Consider the following 15955-nt stretch of genomic DNA (forward strand, 5'->3'; position numbering starts at 1 on the left):
TTAGCTAGAGAACCTAGACAGAACCTGGCTGGAGATCCTGGATAGAACCAGGCAAGAGAACCCAACCATGCTGATCAACTGAATGCAGCCTCCATGTCATTCATTCTTCGCCGACTCCGTCCACACCTTTGGGGACCCCTGGACCTGCTGGGGTTGGACCCCAACACAGCACTGTTCCACCAGGTTCAAAGCTACCATCTGCCTTCAGGCTGGACTTCCATCCCTGCACTTGTCCTCAGTGGAACCAGATGTGGCTGAGTGACCCATCCTATTTTTAAATACTACATGGAAGAGGCAGGATGATGAGGGGAGCGGAGGGAGGGGTGTTTAGATTCTGAGGAAGAAAAGTTTAAAGTGACGAGTTAAGTTCTACAATCACCGTGAAGAGAAAGCAGAGAGCACCTGGACTATATTAGAGGACTTGTCCCTATTGAAATGCTGAGGACAAACTGAGTAGAAAGAAGGAGCCACCTCCCACCCACACCAGTTGTCAGTGGCCTCTGTATGGTTTGAAATAGGACTTGACCTTGAAAAGGTATGGGTTTGTTGTTGTTGTTGTTTTACATTCTTCTGGCTTATATATGTGTAACTGGTAAATACTCAGATTGTCTAATAATGAACTGTACCATCACTCCCTTCCACTCTTAAGGGTGTAGTTATAGGGTTTTATTAACACCCAATAGGACTAGCTAATGAATTATCTGCCATTATTAAAAGCAAGTAGCCATTGCCATGAACTCAAACATGATGGAGGATTGAGGATATTCATAATTTACTATTTTCAATCTGATAGCTGTTTCCAGGGGCAACCATTTGCTTCTAAACTGGCCAAGAGACCAGCTTTGCATCTCAAAGCTCCACCAGCCCACACACAGGTGTTCCCAACCTGATCACACCTGGCGAAGTTCCACAAGTATAAAAATGAATTAAGCCAACAGCATGTTCTTCTAAAGTCACAATTATCCCGGGCACGTGAGAGAGGGGTTGTTTTCAAGGAAGATTCACGCTCTGTGCATTTAGACAGGGCAGCGTGCCTTTCCCTTGTCACTTTGGCGGGTAGGATGTCCACGTGAGTCTCATTCTCCACTGGCTGCTGGCAGGAAATTGACTCCTCTAATGTGCCTGGCACGCAGACATGCAGACTCCCCTCCAGGTGGTAGATCAAGTTGACTTTTAAGAAATATGCTTGCTGTCTCTGACGGCGCTGGTGTTGTCGGCAGGCTCACAGGATGCCAAGGCTGCTGGGGAGCTACAGACTGGATGACTGGCCAGCAGGGTCCTGCGGGGAGGCCTGCCTGCCCAAGCCAAGAGAAATGCATTTCCTCCTACAATGGGCCACTCTCTCAGCCTCTCATCTTCTCTGCCCACATCCAGAATCATCCTTGCGACTGCCTCCTGTGGGAGTCCACTGGGCCCTTTGCCCCTTGTGTGGGGTTGAGGAATTAGGAAATGGGAAGAGATTTTACTGTCCTTCAATAATCAAGAACAACTGCTATCTTCAACTCCAGAAGTTTCCAAACTTTTTTTTACACATCAGGGATGAGGGAATTTTATACGGTGATGAGAATGCTCTATATTTCCAGAAGTTTCCAAACTTTTTTTTAACACATCAGGGATATGAGGGAATTTTATACGGTGATGAGAATGCTCTATATCTTCATTGGGGTGATGTTTATATAGGTATATGGATTTGTCGAAATCCACTGAATGGACTAGTATACTGAAAATGTGTGTCATTGACGGTATGTAAAACTGACTTTTTAAATCACAGAACTTAAGCCCAATAAATAAAATAGATTTTTAAAAACTGAATCATTTGGGTCCCAATTCTGGGTAAGATGGAAGAAGCATAGCTCATCTTATTGCTCCCACGGAACACAACTGAAAACCCTTCAAAGAATGCATGGGAAGCATAGAAAAATCCTGAAAAATAAACTGCAGCAGGCAGATTGGAAAATAAAGAAAAACCAGAACTCAAAGTGAGACCAATCCAGCAGTGAATTTCTGGGATTTTGTTTTTCCACCAGTTCCCCAGCATGTCAAAACCCAGACTTAACCACTGAGTGCAGACAGTACAAGCTCCAAAGGAACCTTCATTCTAATCTCATGAAAAAGGGTGCCCCTAAGGGTCCGGGGAGGGCGGTAATTTCCCATACTTATGCTTTTTCCACCCTCCGTGCCTCAGCCCACAAGCAATCCCACCACAGCAGTAGCAATGATGATGGCAAGAGCAACTGGGCAAGAGAGGGAAAGAGCACCTCCATTGTTTTGTGTTTTTGTTTTTACTAGGGCTCTCCTACCTCCTGGCCCTCCAGTCAGACACAGTCATGGGAAGTACATAGAGGAGGGGACAAAGAAAGCTCTGGACTGGATTTCTAATCAGAAGAGCCAGAGGGGAGAAAGTAGCCATGGGAGTCAGAAAGCATTCTGGAAATCTCGGAGAGAATTCTTAAGATCCAGTGTCTCTTTTCTGTTTCCCAGGGTCGTGCCCCAAAACGGTCAAGTTTGTGTGCTTTTTCCCAACCCCACAGTTGGGCAGGCTCTCTGCATGTGTTCCCTAGCTGTCTGCCAAGGCTCGCACCTCCACCCCTGGCAGCACGTGCAGGGACTGGCCACAAGGTAGGAGGGAGAGGGGGCATGGGGAACATTGCAGGTGTCTGTGGGCCAGTTGGGAGTTCACAGCAGAGGCATCCCCAGCAATTCATGCTGGTGTCCTCATGGCACCAAAGAAGAAGTTAGTAGGCTCTGCCTCCTTTTGATGGGTTTGAGCCCTGGTTGCTGCTCTCCCTGCCATTCTTTGCCCATCAATCAGTTATGCAGCTCCCCTCAGCATCTGGATGGAAGATGGAAGACAGAGATAGAAGTGGGCCTCTGGGTACCACCCCACATGTCTGGGGAAGCCAGGCCCTCGCTCATAGCTCTCACTTTGCCCCACTGGAGAAATCATGGACTGAAGGATCTCTGTTGGCACTGAGGTGTGTGGCCACGAAACAAGGGTGACATGGAGGAAGTAAAACTGCTTATCCTCTTCAATGTGTCTATTCTTGGATTTGTTTGTGTGGTGTTTTTTTTCCAGTGATGCGCTGGAACTTCTTCATAGACTCCCAAATTCCCACAAAGGTATTCTTATCAGTAGGTTATTGTCAAAATCCATATCCTGTGATGGGAATGATGGTAGAAAACTCTGATTCCACCATCTTGCAGATTATACTTTCTTTCATTACACGTTCTTGAAATTTTTTTGTTTGTGTTTAACATTTTCCATAATTAAAAACATTTTCTTAAAAGAATGAGAAGGAATTCCTTGAATTAAAATGGGGCTGAGAGGCACAGGGGTACTCACGTGTTCCCCTCTCTCTAGTAGTCCCATCTGAGCTAACTCCAACTGGCCTCTAGCCCTCTGTGGTACACCTTCATTTAAATAGTCAAGGAAAAGGTCATCAAAACCTAGAGCCTGATTCTGACAGAAAGACTGGTTTTGTTTGACCAAATTTCCTTGTCGACCATCCACCAATATTTTCAAACACCCACATAGAGACTGGGAATTCTTTGAATTAAAATGGGGCTGAGAGGCATAGGGGTACTCACGTGTTCCCCTCTCTCCAGTAGTCCCATCTGAGCTAACTCCAACTGGCCTCTAGCCCTCTGTGGTACACCTTCATTTAAATAGTCAAGGAAAAGGTCATCAAAACCTAGAGCCTGATTCTGACAGAAAGACTGGTTTTGTTTGACCAAATTTCCTTGTCGACCATCCACCAATATTTTCAAACACCCACATAGAGACTTTGCAACAGGTCCTTCCTTGAGTACAAGGAGCATTTGTCAAAACACATACATCCCATCTGAAACTAATACAAAAAGTTTGAAGACCCCTGATTTAAATAGTCAAGGAAAAGGTCATCAAAACCTATCATGCTCAAAACATGAGAGCCTGATTCTGACAGCAAGACTGGTTTTGTTTGACCAAATTTCCTTGTTGACCATCAACCAATATTTTCAAACACCCACATAGAGACTTTGCAACAGGTCCTTCCTTGAGTACAAGGAGCATTTGTCAAAACACATACATCCCATCTGAAACTAATACAAAATAGTATTGAATGAAAACTGTAATAAAAAATAAAGCAATACAAAATAATTTAAAAACATGTACATTTCCTACTTCCAACATAGGAGTTAGAGGTCGTTGTCACAGTGTTTTGGGAGCTGGGGATGGTTTTCCTCTTTTTGTGCCTTTCATGGAGGAGGGGAGGACCTATTGTTCCTCTGCTCTGTTATCCTTCGTGATGAAGTAAAACAACAATTTGACCTTATGGTATGGTCACAGGTCAAGTAATGGCCAAGGTGAAGGTGTAGGAGCTACTACTGGGAAACAGGGGTATTTTTCTGAGCCAAGACATTCATTTGAATAACAATAGAGCAGTTCAGGTTACATAAGCCTGTTGGTCCTAGGAGAACCCACACAAGAAACCAGTCCTGTTTGCCACCCTGCTTCACATCAATTAAGTCTCCTTGCATTGAAATATCTCAAAATTCCACATCAGAGGCAACCACTGAGAAGCTCTGGAGTCTGCTGACTTTCCTCAGTCCCATTTTAAGCTTCTCTTTTATTAGCATCAGACACAGTGGCCTGTGGTGGTTGCTCACACTGACACCCCCAGGGGAGCTCAGGAAGTTTGTCCTTAATATTGCCCAATAATTCTCACTGTAGTGCTTACTGCGGCTTTCTTCTTCAATTAGCAATGTAAATGTGATTGCCTGGGCTTGATCATGACCTTTTCATGGTCACATGGGGAGGCCACCAGCCTACTGGGGGCAAAGCTGTCTGTCTGCTGGAGACCATAATGTCACCATGTCACGGAGTGATTGATAGGAACTTCCAAAGAGGACTGTCATCCAAAGCCTATTATTAAAAGGGTGAAGTATCGCACCAGTGTTCTGTGTCTGTGAGTTCTATTTACACCCCTCCCCCCCCTCCAAGAAGAGCTTAACACAGCACTGAATTGGAAATTGTCTTTGCCTTCATTTCCCCAACCTTCCTTCTGGAGTCAGAATGGCAAGGAAAGGCTTCATTCTCTAACCTTGAAGAAGGAACTACTTGGATGTACATTAAGTTCTAAGTTCATGATTTAAGAAACACATCAGCCTACACCTTTTAGAGAAAATGTTGCAAATGATAGAGGTGAAGCAGAAGCAGGGTTGTTTATTATTCTTTTGTTTGCTTGCTTGTTTTCTGTTGATTTGGCTTGATTCTGTGTAATTAAGGACACTACAACAGCCTCCCTTTGTATATTAGTGCTATGTTATGCTATGCTGGTATGTTGTGTTATGTTATGTTATGTTATGTTATGTTTTATTAATGCTAAGTTAATGCACCACTGATCTAACATGTGAATTTGCCCACTGGATCTTTTCCTTGCCTACTTTGCCACGCTCATGACTTACCTCTCCTGTCACTTGCTTTAGTCCAGCCACACTAGCCTTCTGTTTCATCCCATCTCTAGATCTTTGCACATACTGTTCCACCCACCTAGAACACTGTTCCCTCCTCCCATCTGGCTAACTCCCAGCCATTCTTCTTGTCTGAATAAATACCACTTCCCCCTATTATATGTTCTCACAACTCTCAGCACTTTCCCTTCCTAGACTGTCGCTCAGAGGACATTATGTAGCCATGCATTTCCCCCCAGGCATCTTTCCCATTAACTGGTAAGTCACTTACACGTAGAAACCACCTCTGTCTTGTTTCCTGCTGGAGACTCAGTGCCTAGCACATGGCAGGTATTTAATAAATACCTGCTGGATGAATTTGATGGAAATGGGGGAAGAGAAAAAGGCATAGGGAGACAGGTGTGGAAGTAAAGGCATTTTAGCACATAGATATAATATATAATGAGAAGGGTTCCAAACAGAACATGTGACGTTTTCATTAAAATAATAGATTTATTATAGATTTCAGAGGCTTCGCTCCCTCTCATTGCTACTAAACATAGATGAATTTTCTCACATGTGATCTCTTTACGTTCCTACATCCATTGGAATGGATGACCAAGCACAGTTCTCCCCCATCACCTTGTTGAGAAGGTGACTGAGATTCAGCAAGCTACTATGACTTGTTTAAAGTCATTCAGCTGAAAAAAAGGCAGCAGCCGCACTTGAACCCAAACTGCATCTTCAGCAAGCTACTATGACTTGTTTAAGATCATTCAGCTGAAAAAAGGCAGCAGCCGCACTTGAACCCAAACTGCATCTGTGGCCACAGCACAAACGGACTCCCCTCTCCTGGCCCAGCCTCCCTCCTCTCCCGGGAGGAAAATGTTCTGTAACCATTCTTCACCACTTCTCCACTTGCTCCTTTGGGAAAGGGATTTTTGCCACTGAAGGAACAGTTAAAATTAGGAGGCGCTGCTTGATTTGCAGGTGCTGTAAATAAAGATGAGACTGTTCTGGTCCCAGCGGCCATTTAACTTTAATTGCAGCCAGAACAGATCAGCGAGTGAGAGGTGACTCAGGCTGATGCTTCGGGAGGGGGGGATGACAAAGTATAATGAAGTTTCTTTTTTCCTTCTTCTCTGCACACAAGGCTGTTAAAAGCTGGTGTGCCCTAATGACATAAAATAATAGTGTTTTGAAGTGCAAAAGAGCTTTCATACCAAGGCACTCAAAGTGGTCATCAAAGAACAAGATGACAAGATTTGCCCAAACAGTGCAGGTGACTCAGTTTGCACTGAATCACCTGCAGCCACTGTGTGGCCAAGAATACCAGAGATGGAAGCAAACATATGCAACACACTTTTATTGAGTAGCTGCCCTGTGCCAGACACGGCCTAAGCACTAGGGATAGAACCTGGAGCAAAGTAAAATCTCTGCTTCCGTGCCACCCACCGTCTTCGTACAGGACAACTGCCTGCAGCTGTGCACTAAAAACCCTGAGGGTGCCTTTCCCGTCACAGCCATGGGCAAGGGTCCCCAGATGTGCAGAGCCCAACTCACTCAACCGTACACAGCGGCCCTGAGTCACCGCACTGCTCCTATCCCGGGCCAAGCCACCATCTTTCCCAGCGGCAGTGGTTGCTGTACCTTCCTAACTGGTCTCCCTGATTCTGCCCTGCCCCGCCCCATAGCCATTTCTCAACATAACAGATGGATTCTGTTGAAAAACGTAAGTCAGATCCCGCCACACTTCTGCTCAGACCCTCCAACCTCTCCCCATCTCACTGGAAGGAAAGCCAGCTGCTCAGCACCTCTCTGACTTCATCTCCTGCTCCCCTCTCTACTGCTTTCTCTCTCTCAGCCACCCCACTTCCTGCTATGCCCTGCCTATGCCAAGTGTTGTCCTGCAGCAGGAGGCTTTTCCTGGTTTCCTCTGCCTGACACTCTGCTGGAGCATTGCCTGGCTTAATCCCCTTGATCCTCACGGCCACCCCGGAAGGTGGGGATTGTTATCACCCCATCTTATAGACGAGTAAACTGAGGCTCACCACAGATCAGTCCTTGTCCCTACATACACAGCAATTTAATGTCAGTGCCGTGTCTAATCTGACTTCAAAGGCTATAACCCTTTGCTCCTCCATGTGTGGTCCACGTGCCAGCAGCAGCTGCATCACCTGGGAACCTATGAGAAATGCAGACTCTCAGCCCACCCCATCCACTGGGTCAGAATCTGCATTTTAATGGGATCCTCAGGGAACCCGGATGCATCACAGTTTATGAAGCATTAACCTCAACTGGGCTTAACATTTGAATTACCAGGAAAGCTTTAAAATGTCTGGATGCCCAGGCTACACCCCAGACCCATTAAAATAGATGCTCTGGGGTAGAAACTAGACATTAGTCATTTTAAAGCTTCCCAGGAGATTCTGACACACACACACACACACACACACACACACACACAAATTGCTCTTAACCAATTTTTCAAAAATATTTTTTATCAAAAGAATCACATCAGCTCCACGCCTACGATATCAGAATCACCAGGGAATCAAGAACCTGCATATGTAACAAAAGCCTTGGGTTATTTTTAAGATTTCACAAGTTTGAGAAGCACTGGCCTAAACACTAGGATAAATTATAGCTCAAAATCTATGGGTGGTCTTTAGGAAGCTGAATTTTTAAAATATAATTTTTTTTCTTTTTTTTTAAAGCACTAGTTCTTTTTTAAAAAATATATTTTATTGATTTTTTACAGAGAGGAAGGGAGAGGGATAGAGAATTAGAAACATCGATGAGAGAGAAACATTAATCAGGTGCCTCCTGCACACCTACTGGGGATGTGCCCGCAACCAAGGTACATGCCCTTGACCGGAATCGAACCTGGGACCCTTCAGTCCGCAGGCCGACGTGCTCTCCACTGAGCCAAATTGGTCAGGGCTAAAATATTTTTTATTGTAAAATATAACATGCATACAAAAACAATGGCACAAAGGTACAGTTTAGCAAATACTTATAAAGTGAATTTCCTTGTAATAACCACCCAGGTGAAGAAGTAGAATATGGACAATATTCCCAAAGCCACCTCTGGTCCCTCTTCTACCACAGCATCTCTTCCTTTGCTCAGAAGCAGACACTATTTGAACTTTCATAATGATCATTTATTTTCTTGTCTTTGTAAACTTTCTTCCTTTGTATGCATACCTAAACAATACATTCAATTTTGCCTGTTTTTTTATGTTATATGAATGGCATCATTCTATGTGCTCTCTCTTGTGTATTGTTACTTTACTCAACATTATGCAAGAATCACTCATGCTGTGATTCAATCATTTTCATTTCTGTACAATATTCTAAAATATAAATATACCACATTGCAAAAGCATGTCATTATGTTGATGGATATTTAATCTTTTTATTTTTATTTATTTTTTAAAGAATAGTTTATTGATTTTTAGAGAGGAAAAGAGAGAGAAAAACATCGATGTAAGAGCATAGCATCGATCTGCTGCCTCCTGCAAGCCCCCTTCAGGGGATCAAACTTGCAACTGGGCCTGTGCCTTGACTGGGAATCGAATTGGCAACCTTTCAGTACAGTGCCCAACTGAGCCACACCAGCCAGGGCAAGAATATTTAATCTTGCTCATAGTTTGGCCTATTATAAACAATGCTGTCCTGAACCTTCCTGGTGCACAAATGCATGCACCTGTCTAGGTAAATACTTAGGAATCTAATTGCTGGGTTATTGGAAATGTATGTTATGAACTTGGCTGCAGCATGCCAAATACTCCCACCAAAAAGCACTTGAAAGTTCCCATAGTACCAAGCGCCTTTCCATTGATGGAGTTCCCTCCTGTCCATCTCTTCACAACAATGTACAAATGACAGAAAAGGAAATTTGGTAGAAGCTTTCTTTGTCTTGAAGTCAAAAGCCCTTTCTTCCTCAGCCTGCAAGAAAAAGATTAATGCTGAGCGGTAGAAATTGTGGGAGTTGTCTATTGATGAACTTGCTCCGGGTTAAGCCAGGATAGCAATCATTTCCTCCAGACTTCCTCCTACGGCTTCATGAGTGGGAAACATTTATCACGAGCACAGGCATGTGGAATGACAAGACACTTGTGCCATAATGATTTTCCTTCCTTTTATCACAAAGAAGATGATCAATCAAGGCAGAAGTACTCAAGTGGGACCTGTTGCAGTGTGTTTGCCAAAAAAGAGCAGATCAGACAAGCTGCTAACAGATCTGGCCAGTGACTAGCGCCTCCTTTGCTCATGGCCTGTTCTCTAACACTGAATAGTGAAACCATCTCTTCCTCCCTGTTTCACAGTTTCATTCATTCATTCACTCATTCAACCTGAACTACTGAGAGCCTACCAACCACTAGAGATTCAACACTGAACAAGCAGACATGGTCCTGCCTTCAAAGACCTTACATTCTACTAAGAAAATTAATAAAGCCACAGGGTATCCCGTGACTGGTATTTATCATGCCTCCTTTGCTCATGGCCTGTTCTCAAACACTGAATAGTGAAACCATCTCTTCCTCCCTGTTTCACTGCTTCATTCATTCACCCATTTATTCATTCACTCATTCAACCTGAACTACTGAGAGCCTACCAACCACTAGAGATTCAACACTGAACAAGCAGACATGGTCCTGCCTTCAAAGACCTTACATTCTACTAAGAAAATTAATAAAGCCACAGGGTATCCCGTGACTGGTATTTATCAGCACCTATATTGTGCTGGGTACACCAGATTTAGAGGTCAGCGGGACACAGTCGCCATCTTCAAAAGCTTACCAACTAGTTTAGCTGACTTCTATGCACAATGCAATAGGAGCTGTGATAGATGTAAGTACAAAGCTCAAACAGAAGCCATTAAGTCTATCCATTAAGATATAAATAATAAAAATGCAAGGGAGAAAAAATTACTGCCGTCATCATCATAGTTAATATCACCAAATAATACCTATTCTTGTCAATAGAACTAACTGTTTAACATACTCTTCTTGATAGAACAAACTTTACTCCCTGCAGAAACCCTATGAGAGAAATGATTTTATTGGCCCCATTTAAAAGATGAGGACACAAAGGCTCCAAGTGGTTAAAATAGCCTGACCAGAGCCACACACGCTGTCGATGGTGGAACTGGAATTGGGCGCAGGGCCATCAGAGAGACAGAAAGCTTTACACTGGCACAGCATTGGTCATCACATTGGAAAAGACAAAAATAACCCAAAGTCCAAAGATGGCAAACTGGTCAATAATCCTCCTTTTATGCAATTATACTTCAGTAAAATGGTCTATGGATATTAAAATGAATGATGTAAGTCTGCATGTTGACCCAGAAAGACCTTTATATTACTTATAAAAGTATGTAATGCAATTATATTGTGTTGTAGCAATATTATTTTTTAAGTCACTTCATACATATATGCCTAGAAAAAGAAGAATATGGAAAGCACGTCAAGGGTAAGGATGTTTTTCTGTTTTGCACACCTGTGTCCCCAGCACCTAAAACAGTGTCTGGTACACATCAGATGGCTAATAAGTACTTTTTAAAGAAATGAATAATTTCTTAGGGAGTAAATTAGTGAAAGGATGAATGGATATATGGATGTGCAGATACATGGATGAATGAACATGCCAAAATGCAAGCAAGCATAATCTTGGTGGTGGGTTTGAGATGAATTCTTTTCTCTTTCTTTATCAGCGTGTGTGTGTGTGTGTGTGTGTGTGTGTGTGGTGTGTGTGTGTGTGTGTGTGTGTTTCACCAATTCACATAGATTGGGTGTGTGATTAGGGAAGAGAAGGATATCCAGTCATCTTCAGGATTACATCTTGAAAAGAATACAAGTCAGGAGGCTGAAATCTAGTACTGATCCTATCTCTGAATTAAGTGTATGACTTGCTTCATTAACTTAGAGAGATGTCAGTATCAGATCTTAATATGTAAGTGCTCAAAACTCATAGATACAGAAAACAAATTAATGGTTGCCAGATGGGAGGGAAAAGGGAGAATGGGTGCAAAAAGGAACAGGTTAAGAAGCACAAATTGCCATTTACAAAACATAGGGATGTAATGTACAGCACAGGGAATATAGTTAATAATATTATAGTAACTATGTATGGTGTCAGATGGGTGCAAGACTTATCAGGGACATTACTTCATAAGTTATATAAATGTCTAATCACTATGTTGTACACCTGCAACTAATATAATATTGTATGTCCGTAATTGAAAAATAAAAAAATGAATATGTAAGTGTTCAATTCACACTCTACAAGTGCCTTAGTTCTATCATTTGTAAAGTAGGGCTTAAAACATCGGTCAGATCTTTCCTATGGGTGAAGCGGAGTGCATTACTTCATAAGTTATATAAATGTCTATTCACTATGTTGTACACCTGCAACTAATATAATATTGTATGTCCGTAATTGAAAAATAAAAAAATGAATATGTAAGTGTTCAATTCACACTCTACAAGTGCCTTAGTTCTATCATTTGTAAAGTAGGGCTTAAAACATCGGTCAGATCTTTCCTATGGGTGAAGCGGAGTTTTCTAAACTTACATCATATAAAAACAACAGCAACAAAAAAATAAATAATGTGTCTTCATTATTTTTGCCACAACCGAGTTCCTCCTATAAAATTGTTTTCTTACAGACAACTAAACTTTTCAGTTGAAATAATTTCTTAAATTATTAAATCTCTGCTATAAATACTGCTAGTATCACTTGCCATCAATCCTACTAACAATGAAAATTTAAAAATAACAAAGACAAAACAACTTTGACTTCTCTCTATATATTGTTGACTGCTAAAGACTAAGAACCTGTGTCCTGTTCTCTCTTTACTAAAAAGGAAGCTTAGCAAGTGCTGGAGTGGCATTAAATCAGACTAACATCACACTGAGACTCTTCATTTAATATAAATAAAATTGGAATAGAAATAAATTTTCACTGTGTAATTCAGTATGTTATAATGTTGTTTCTTAAAATAAATGTCAAGTACTGCCATACTGCACATCTTGGAAAACAAAGAACTGGGTGGAAAGTCTGTGGCTACATACAAAAAACGTCTGTCAGATCGTTCCTATAGATGAAACAGAAACATACTTCCCATTAGAACTCAAAGCAAGTGGACAAGCTTCCTTAGAATTCCACTGCCTACTAGAGTCAGGTGCCCAACTGTCCCTGGGATTTCATTTCTGTAAAGCCTAGTCTTGGGCCTCTTTCTTAATTATACCTCTCCTCCCAGTACATCCTAATACACTTGAGGTGAGGGACTCTGCCTCTCTCCGCTTTCTGTTCTCAGTTGTGTCTTCTACTGGGCCGTACACATTTGCTGGATTGAATTCTCATGATGGCAAATACTGTTTAAATAGGTATGGCATGATAGTTTAATGAATATTTAAAATCAAATTTTAAAATAACAAATGCAGTTGTATTTTCATTCATGTTCAAAGTCCACCTCCCACCCCTGAACCCGCCAATGTTCAGCCATTATAGATTACAGTTGTAGGGAAATGGGAGGAGAATTTAAGAGAAGGACAAGTCAAGTGTGAACATCTCCTAAAGAAGGAATTTCTACAAGTTCCGTTGGTAATTATTTTGCCATGGAAGATGGAGATAGAAGAGTAAAAGTCACTGGAGCACTGGGCCATACACAGAGTAGTTCTCAATAAATATTTGTTGGATTGAATTCTCATGATGGCAAATACTGTTTAAATATACTGGGCCGTACACATTTGCTGGATTGAATTCTCATGATGGCAAATACTGTTTAAATAGGTATGGCATGATAGTTTAATGAATATTTAAAATCAAATTTTAAAATAACAAATGCAGTTGTATTTTCATTCATTTTCAAAGTCCACCTCCCACCCCTGAACCCCCCAATATTCAGCCATTATGGATTACAGTTGTAGGGAAATGGGAGGAGTCTTTAAGAGAAGGACAAGTCAAGTGTGAACATCTCCTAAAGAAGGAATTTCTACAAGTTCTGTTGGTAATTATTTTGCCATGGAAGATGGAGATAGAAGAGCAAAAGTCAAGTCTTATTAATTACAAGCCCTCTGGCAATAAAAGAAAAGGAAAAGTAACAATGTCCTACTGGCCACAGTCAGGATGCCTTTAGCTCCAGATGCTAATAAAATTTATCCTTAAACAAGAAAAAAACAAAAACAAAAAACGGAGTCAATGAAAATTTGGACATTGAGCTTGCAATTAGTGGTCTTAAGAGTGATGAGGCTTGTTACAAAATAAACCCCAGCTCTTCTGTAATGACCTTGGGGGGCATGAGCATGTGTGAAAAACAGATTCTGATGAGAAGAGTCTGGGCGGGATGCCTTTGATGGAACCACAGTCTTAGATGCTCTTATTTGTTCAGATAACCCACTGAGATCCCAAATGGCTCTTGAGGCCTTGGTTTTCCCTTTTTAGGAAGACACCTGAAGATGGGAAACTGGTAGAAGTCAAAGCCATGATCCAAAGTAGTCCTCATCCATCTCAAGGAAGAATACTCAGACCGTTGCAGTACCCTGACCTGGGACCATGGGTGAGGGTTGAGGTGGAAATGGAAAGTAGGTGCCACTGCATCCTTCTTTGCCTATGTCTTCTTTCACCTTCTATCCAACACATATGTCTATTTTCCTTTTAAAATAGCCTGGTGTCAAAGTCAAATTAATAATGGCTACCATTTATTGAGTATGCACCATGTGCCAAGTACTGTACTAAGCAATTTACATTATCCTATATAGTCTTTGGGAGATAGATATTATCCCCACTTTATAGGTAGGAAAACTAGGGCTCGGATAAGTTTATTTTACAAAGATACATGGCCAATAAGTGATAAAGCTGAGATATGAACCCAGTTGGCCTGACTCCAAAGCCCAAGTAAGTTAGAAATGTTTGAAATAAACTGTTTTTCCCCATCCTAAACCCCTTGGGTTACAACAGGAGCCAACAGGGAGTTCTATTACATAGAAATAGATGGAAAACCTATAGAGAAGAAACAATGACCTTTATCACCACTAAAAATAAAAGATAACCTTAATTCCTGGGGTGAATTAGTATTATAAGCATTACAGTCAAAGAACACAACTAAAAAGAACTATCTCATGGATTTATCATTCCAGTTTCAACAGTTCAGCTTCTCACAACCCACAGGATGCCCAAAGGAAGACCATGGTTCCACATCTCTGTCGTTTATCATTCAATTTTCAGAGCATTTATGGAAGGTCACTATAACATCTTCCCCATGGAATTACATAAAGAATTGGAATCGTTCAGATTTCCCGATTTGTATTCCAAGCACTGCCCTATATGAGGTCAGGGGGGAAAAATCACAAGGTGAACGTATATCATTCCCCCTTCCCTGGAAATAAATGAAAATCTCTGTGCTCGAATAGTCCTCTCTCCTCCTCCTGGGGAATCTGACAGTATCTGCAGCACTCATTTCATTACACATCTTGCAAGTGCTTCGCAAAGATAATCACTGGGAGCACCTGAGGTTACAACAATGCTGCTTTTCTCTTTTCCCAAGCACTTCTTGCACCAGAGCTACGGTGATTCTGCTCTTGTCCTGGCCTCTTGGGCTGCACCCTAATCTCTCCATCTTGCAACTGACTAAGAACTATCCCATGTGAAAGCTCCTGTCTAAAGGTGACATAAAAACACATGTCGAATGTGTTCACTGCATACAAGATCAGAATTTGTACTTGTTCCAGTCGAAGGTTCAGTGAAAGAGACGACAAACACAGGGCAAAGAAGCCATCTGCTATGGACTAAATGCTGTGTCCCCCGCCACCCCAAAAAAATTCATATGATGAAGCCTAATCCTCATTGCGATGGTATCAGGAGGGGAGGCCTTTGGGAAGTGATGAGGTTTAGATAAGGTCATGAGGGTAGAGCCCCCACGCTGGGATCTGCAGCCTTATAAGAAGAGGAAGATCCCAGAGCTTTTCCACCTTGTGAGGTCACGGCGAGAACATTTTCTATGACTAAGGGAGTGGGTTCTCACCAGACACAAATTCTGCTGGCACCTTGATCCTGGACTTCCGGCCTCTAAATTACCACTGCTACTTAGTGCACACCCTTGTTGACTTGCCTGGCTTCCACCTTCTGTCTCAGTTCCTCCAAACCATCTTATCTCCTTTTATCCTCAGACACATCCTAGGGCATGCTCATTACCTCCTCTGATTGCTACAGTGAGATTTGGGGTTTAGAAATTAATAGAGGTCCCAACAGATTCTTACATAAGGTGACATATGCAAATTTTAAAATAATATCTCTCAGCAGAATCTTAGCCAAACAATGAAATGGTGCCTTGGTTCCCGCTTTGCTCTAATTTTATGACAGTCTTTCACCCCAGAAATCCTGCGTCCCTGGTGTGAGGAAGGGTTTCCCAGAATGCCTAGCCATAATGCCTCTTTTTCTTTCTTTTTTTTTAATCTTTAATTTCTTTATTGATTAAGGTATTACAAATGTGTCCTCATCCCCCCATTAACCCCCAACT

At 42.0% G+C, this 15955-nt stretch overlaps 1 protein-coding gene across 1 annotated transcript in view; it reads left to right on the plus strand.

Annotated features, from left to right (window-relative positions):
• LOC102263328 (F-box only protein 31) overlaps positions 1 to 15955 on the plus strand; it is a 188811-nt gene that overhangs the window by 5309 nt on the left and 167547 nt on the right. The window contains exon 2 of the mRNA XM_005872047.1: positions 13882 to 14021. Coding sequence (XP_005872109.1) covers positions 13882 to 14021 — 140 coding nt within the window. The remainder of the gene's footprint in view (positions 1 to 13881; positions 14022 to 15955) is intronic.

Source organism: Myotis brandtii, unplaced genomic scaffold, assembly GCF_000412655.1.
Source record: "Myotis brandtii unplaced genomic scaffold, ASM41265v1 scaffold363, whole genome shotgun sequence".
NCBI classification, from domain to species: Eukaryota; Metazoa; Chordata; class Mammalia; order Chiroptera; family Vespertilionidae; genus Myotis; species Myotis brandtii.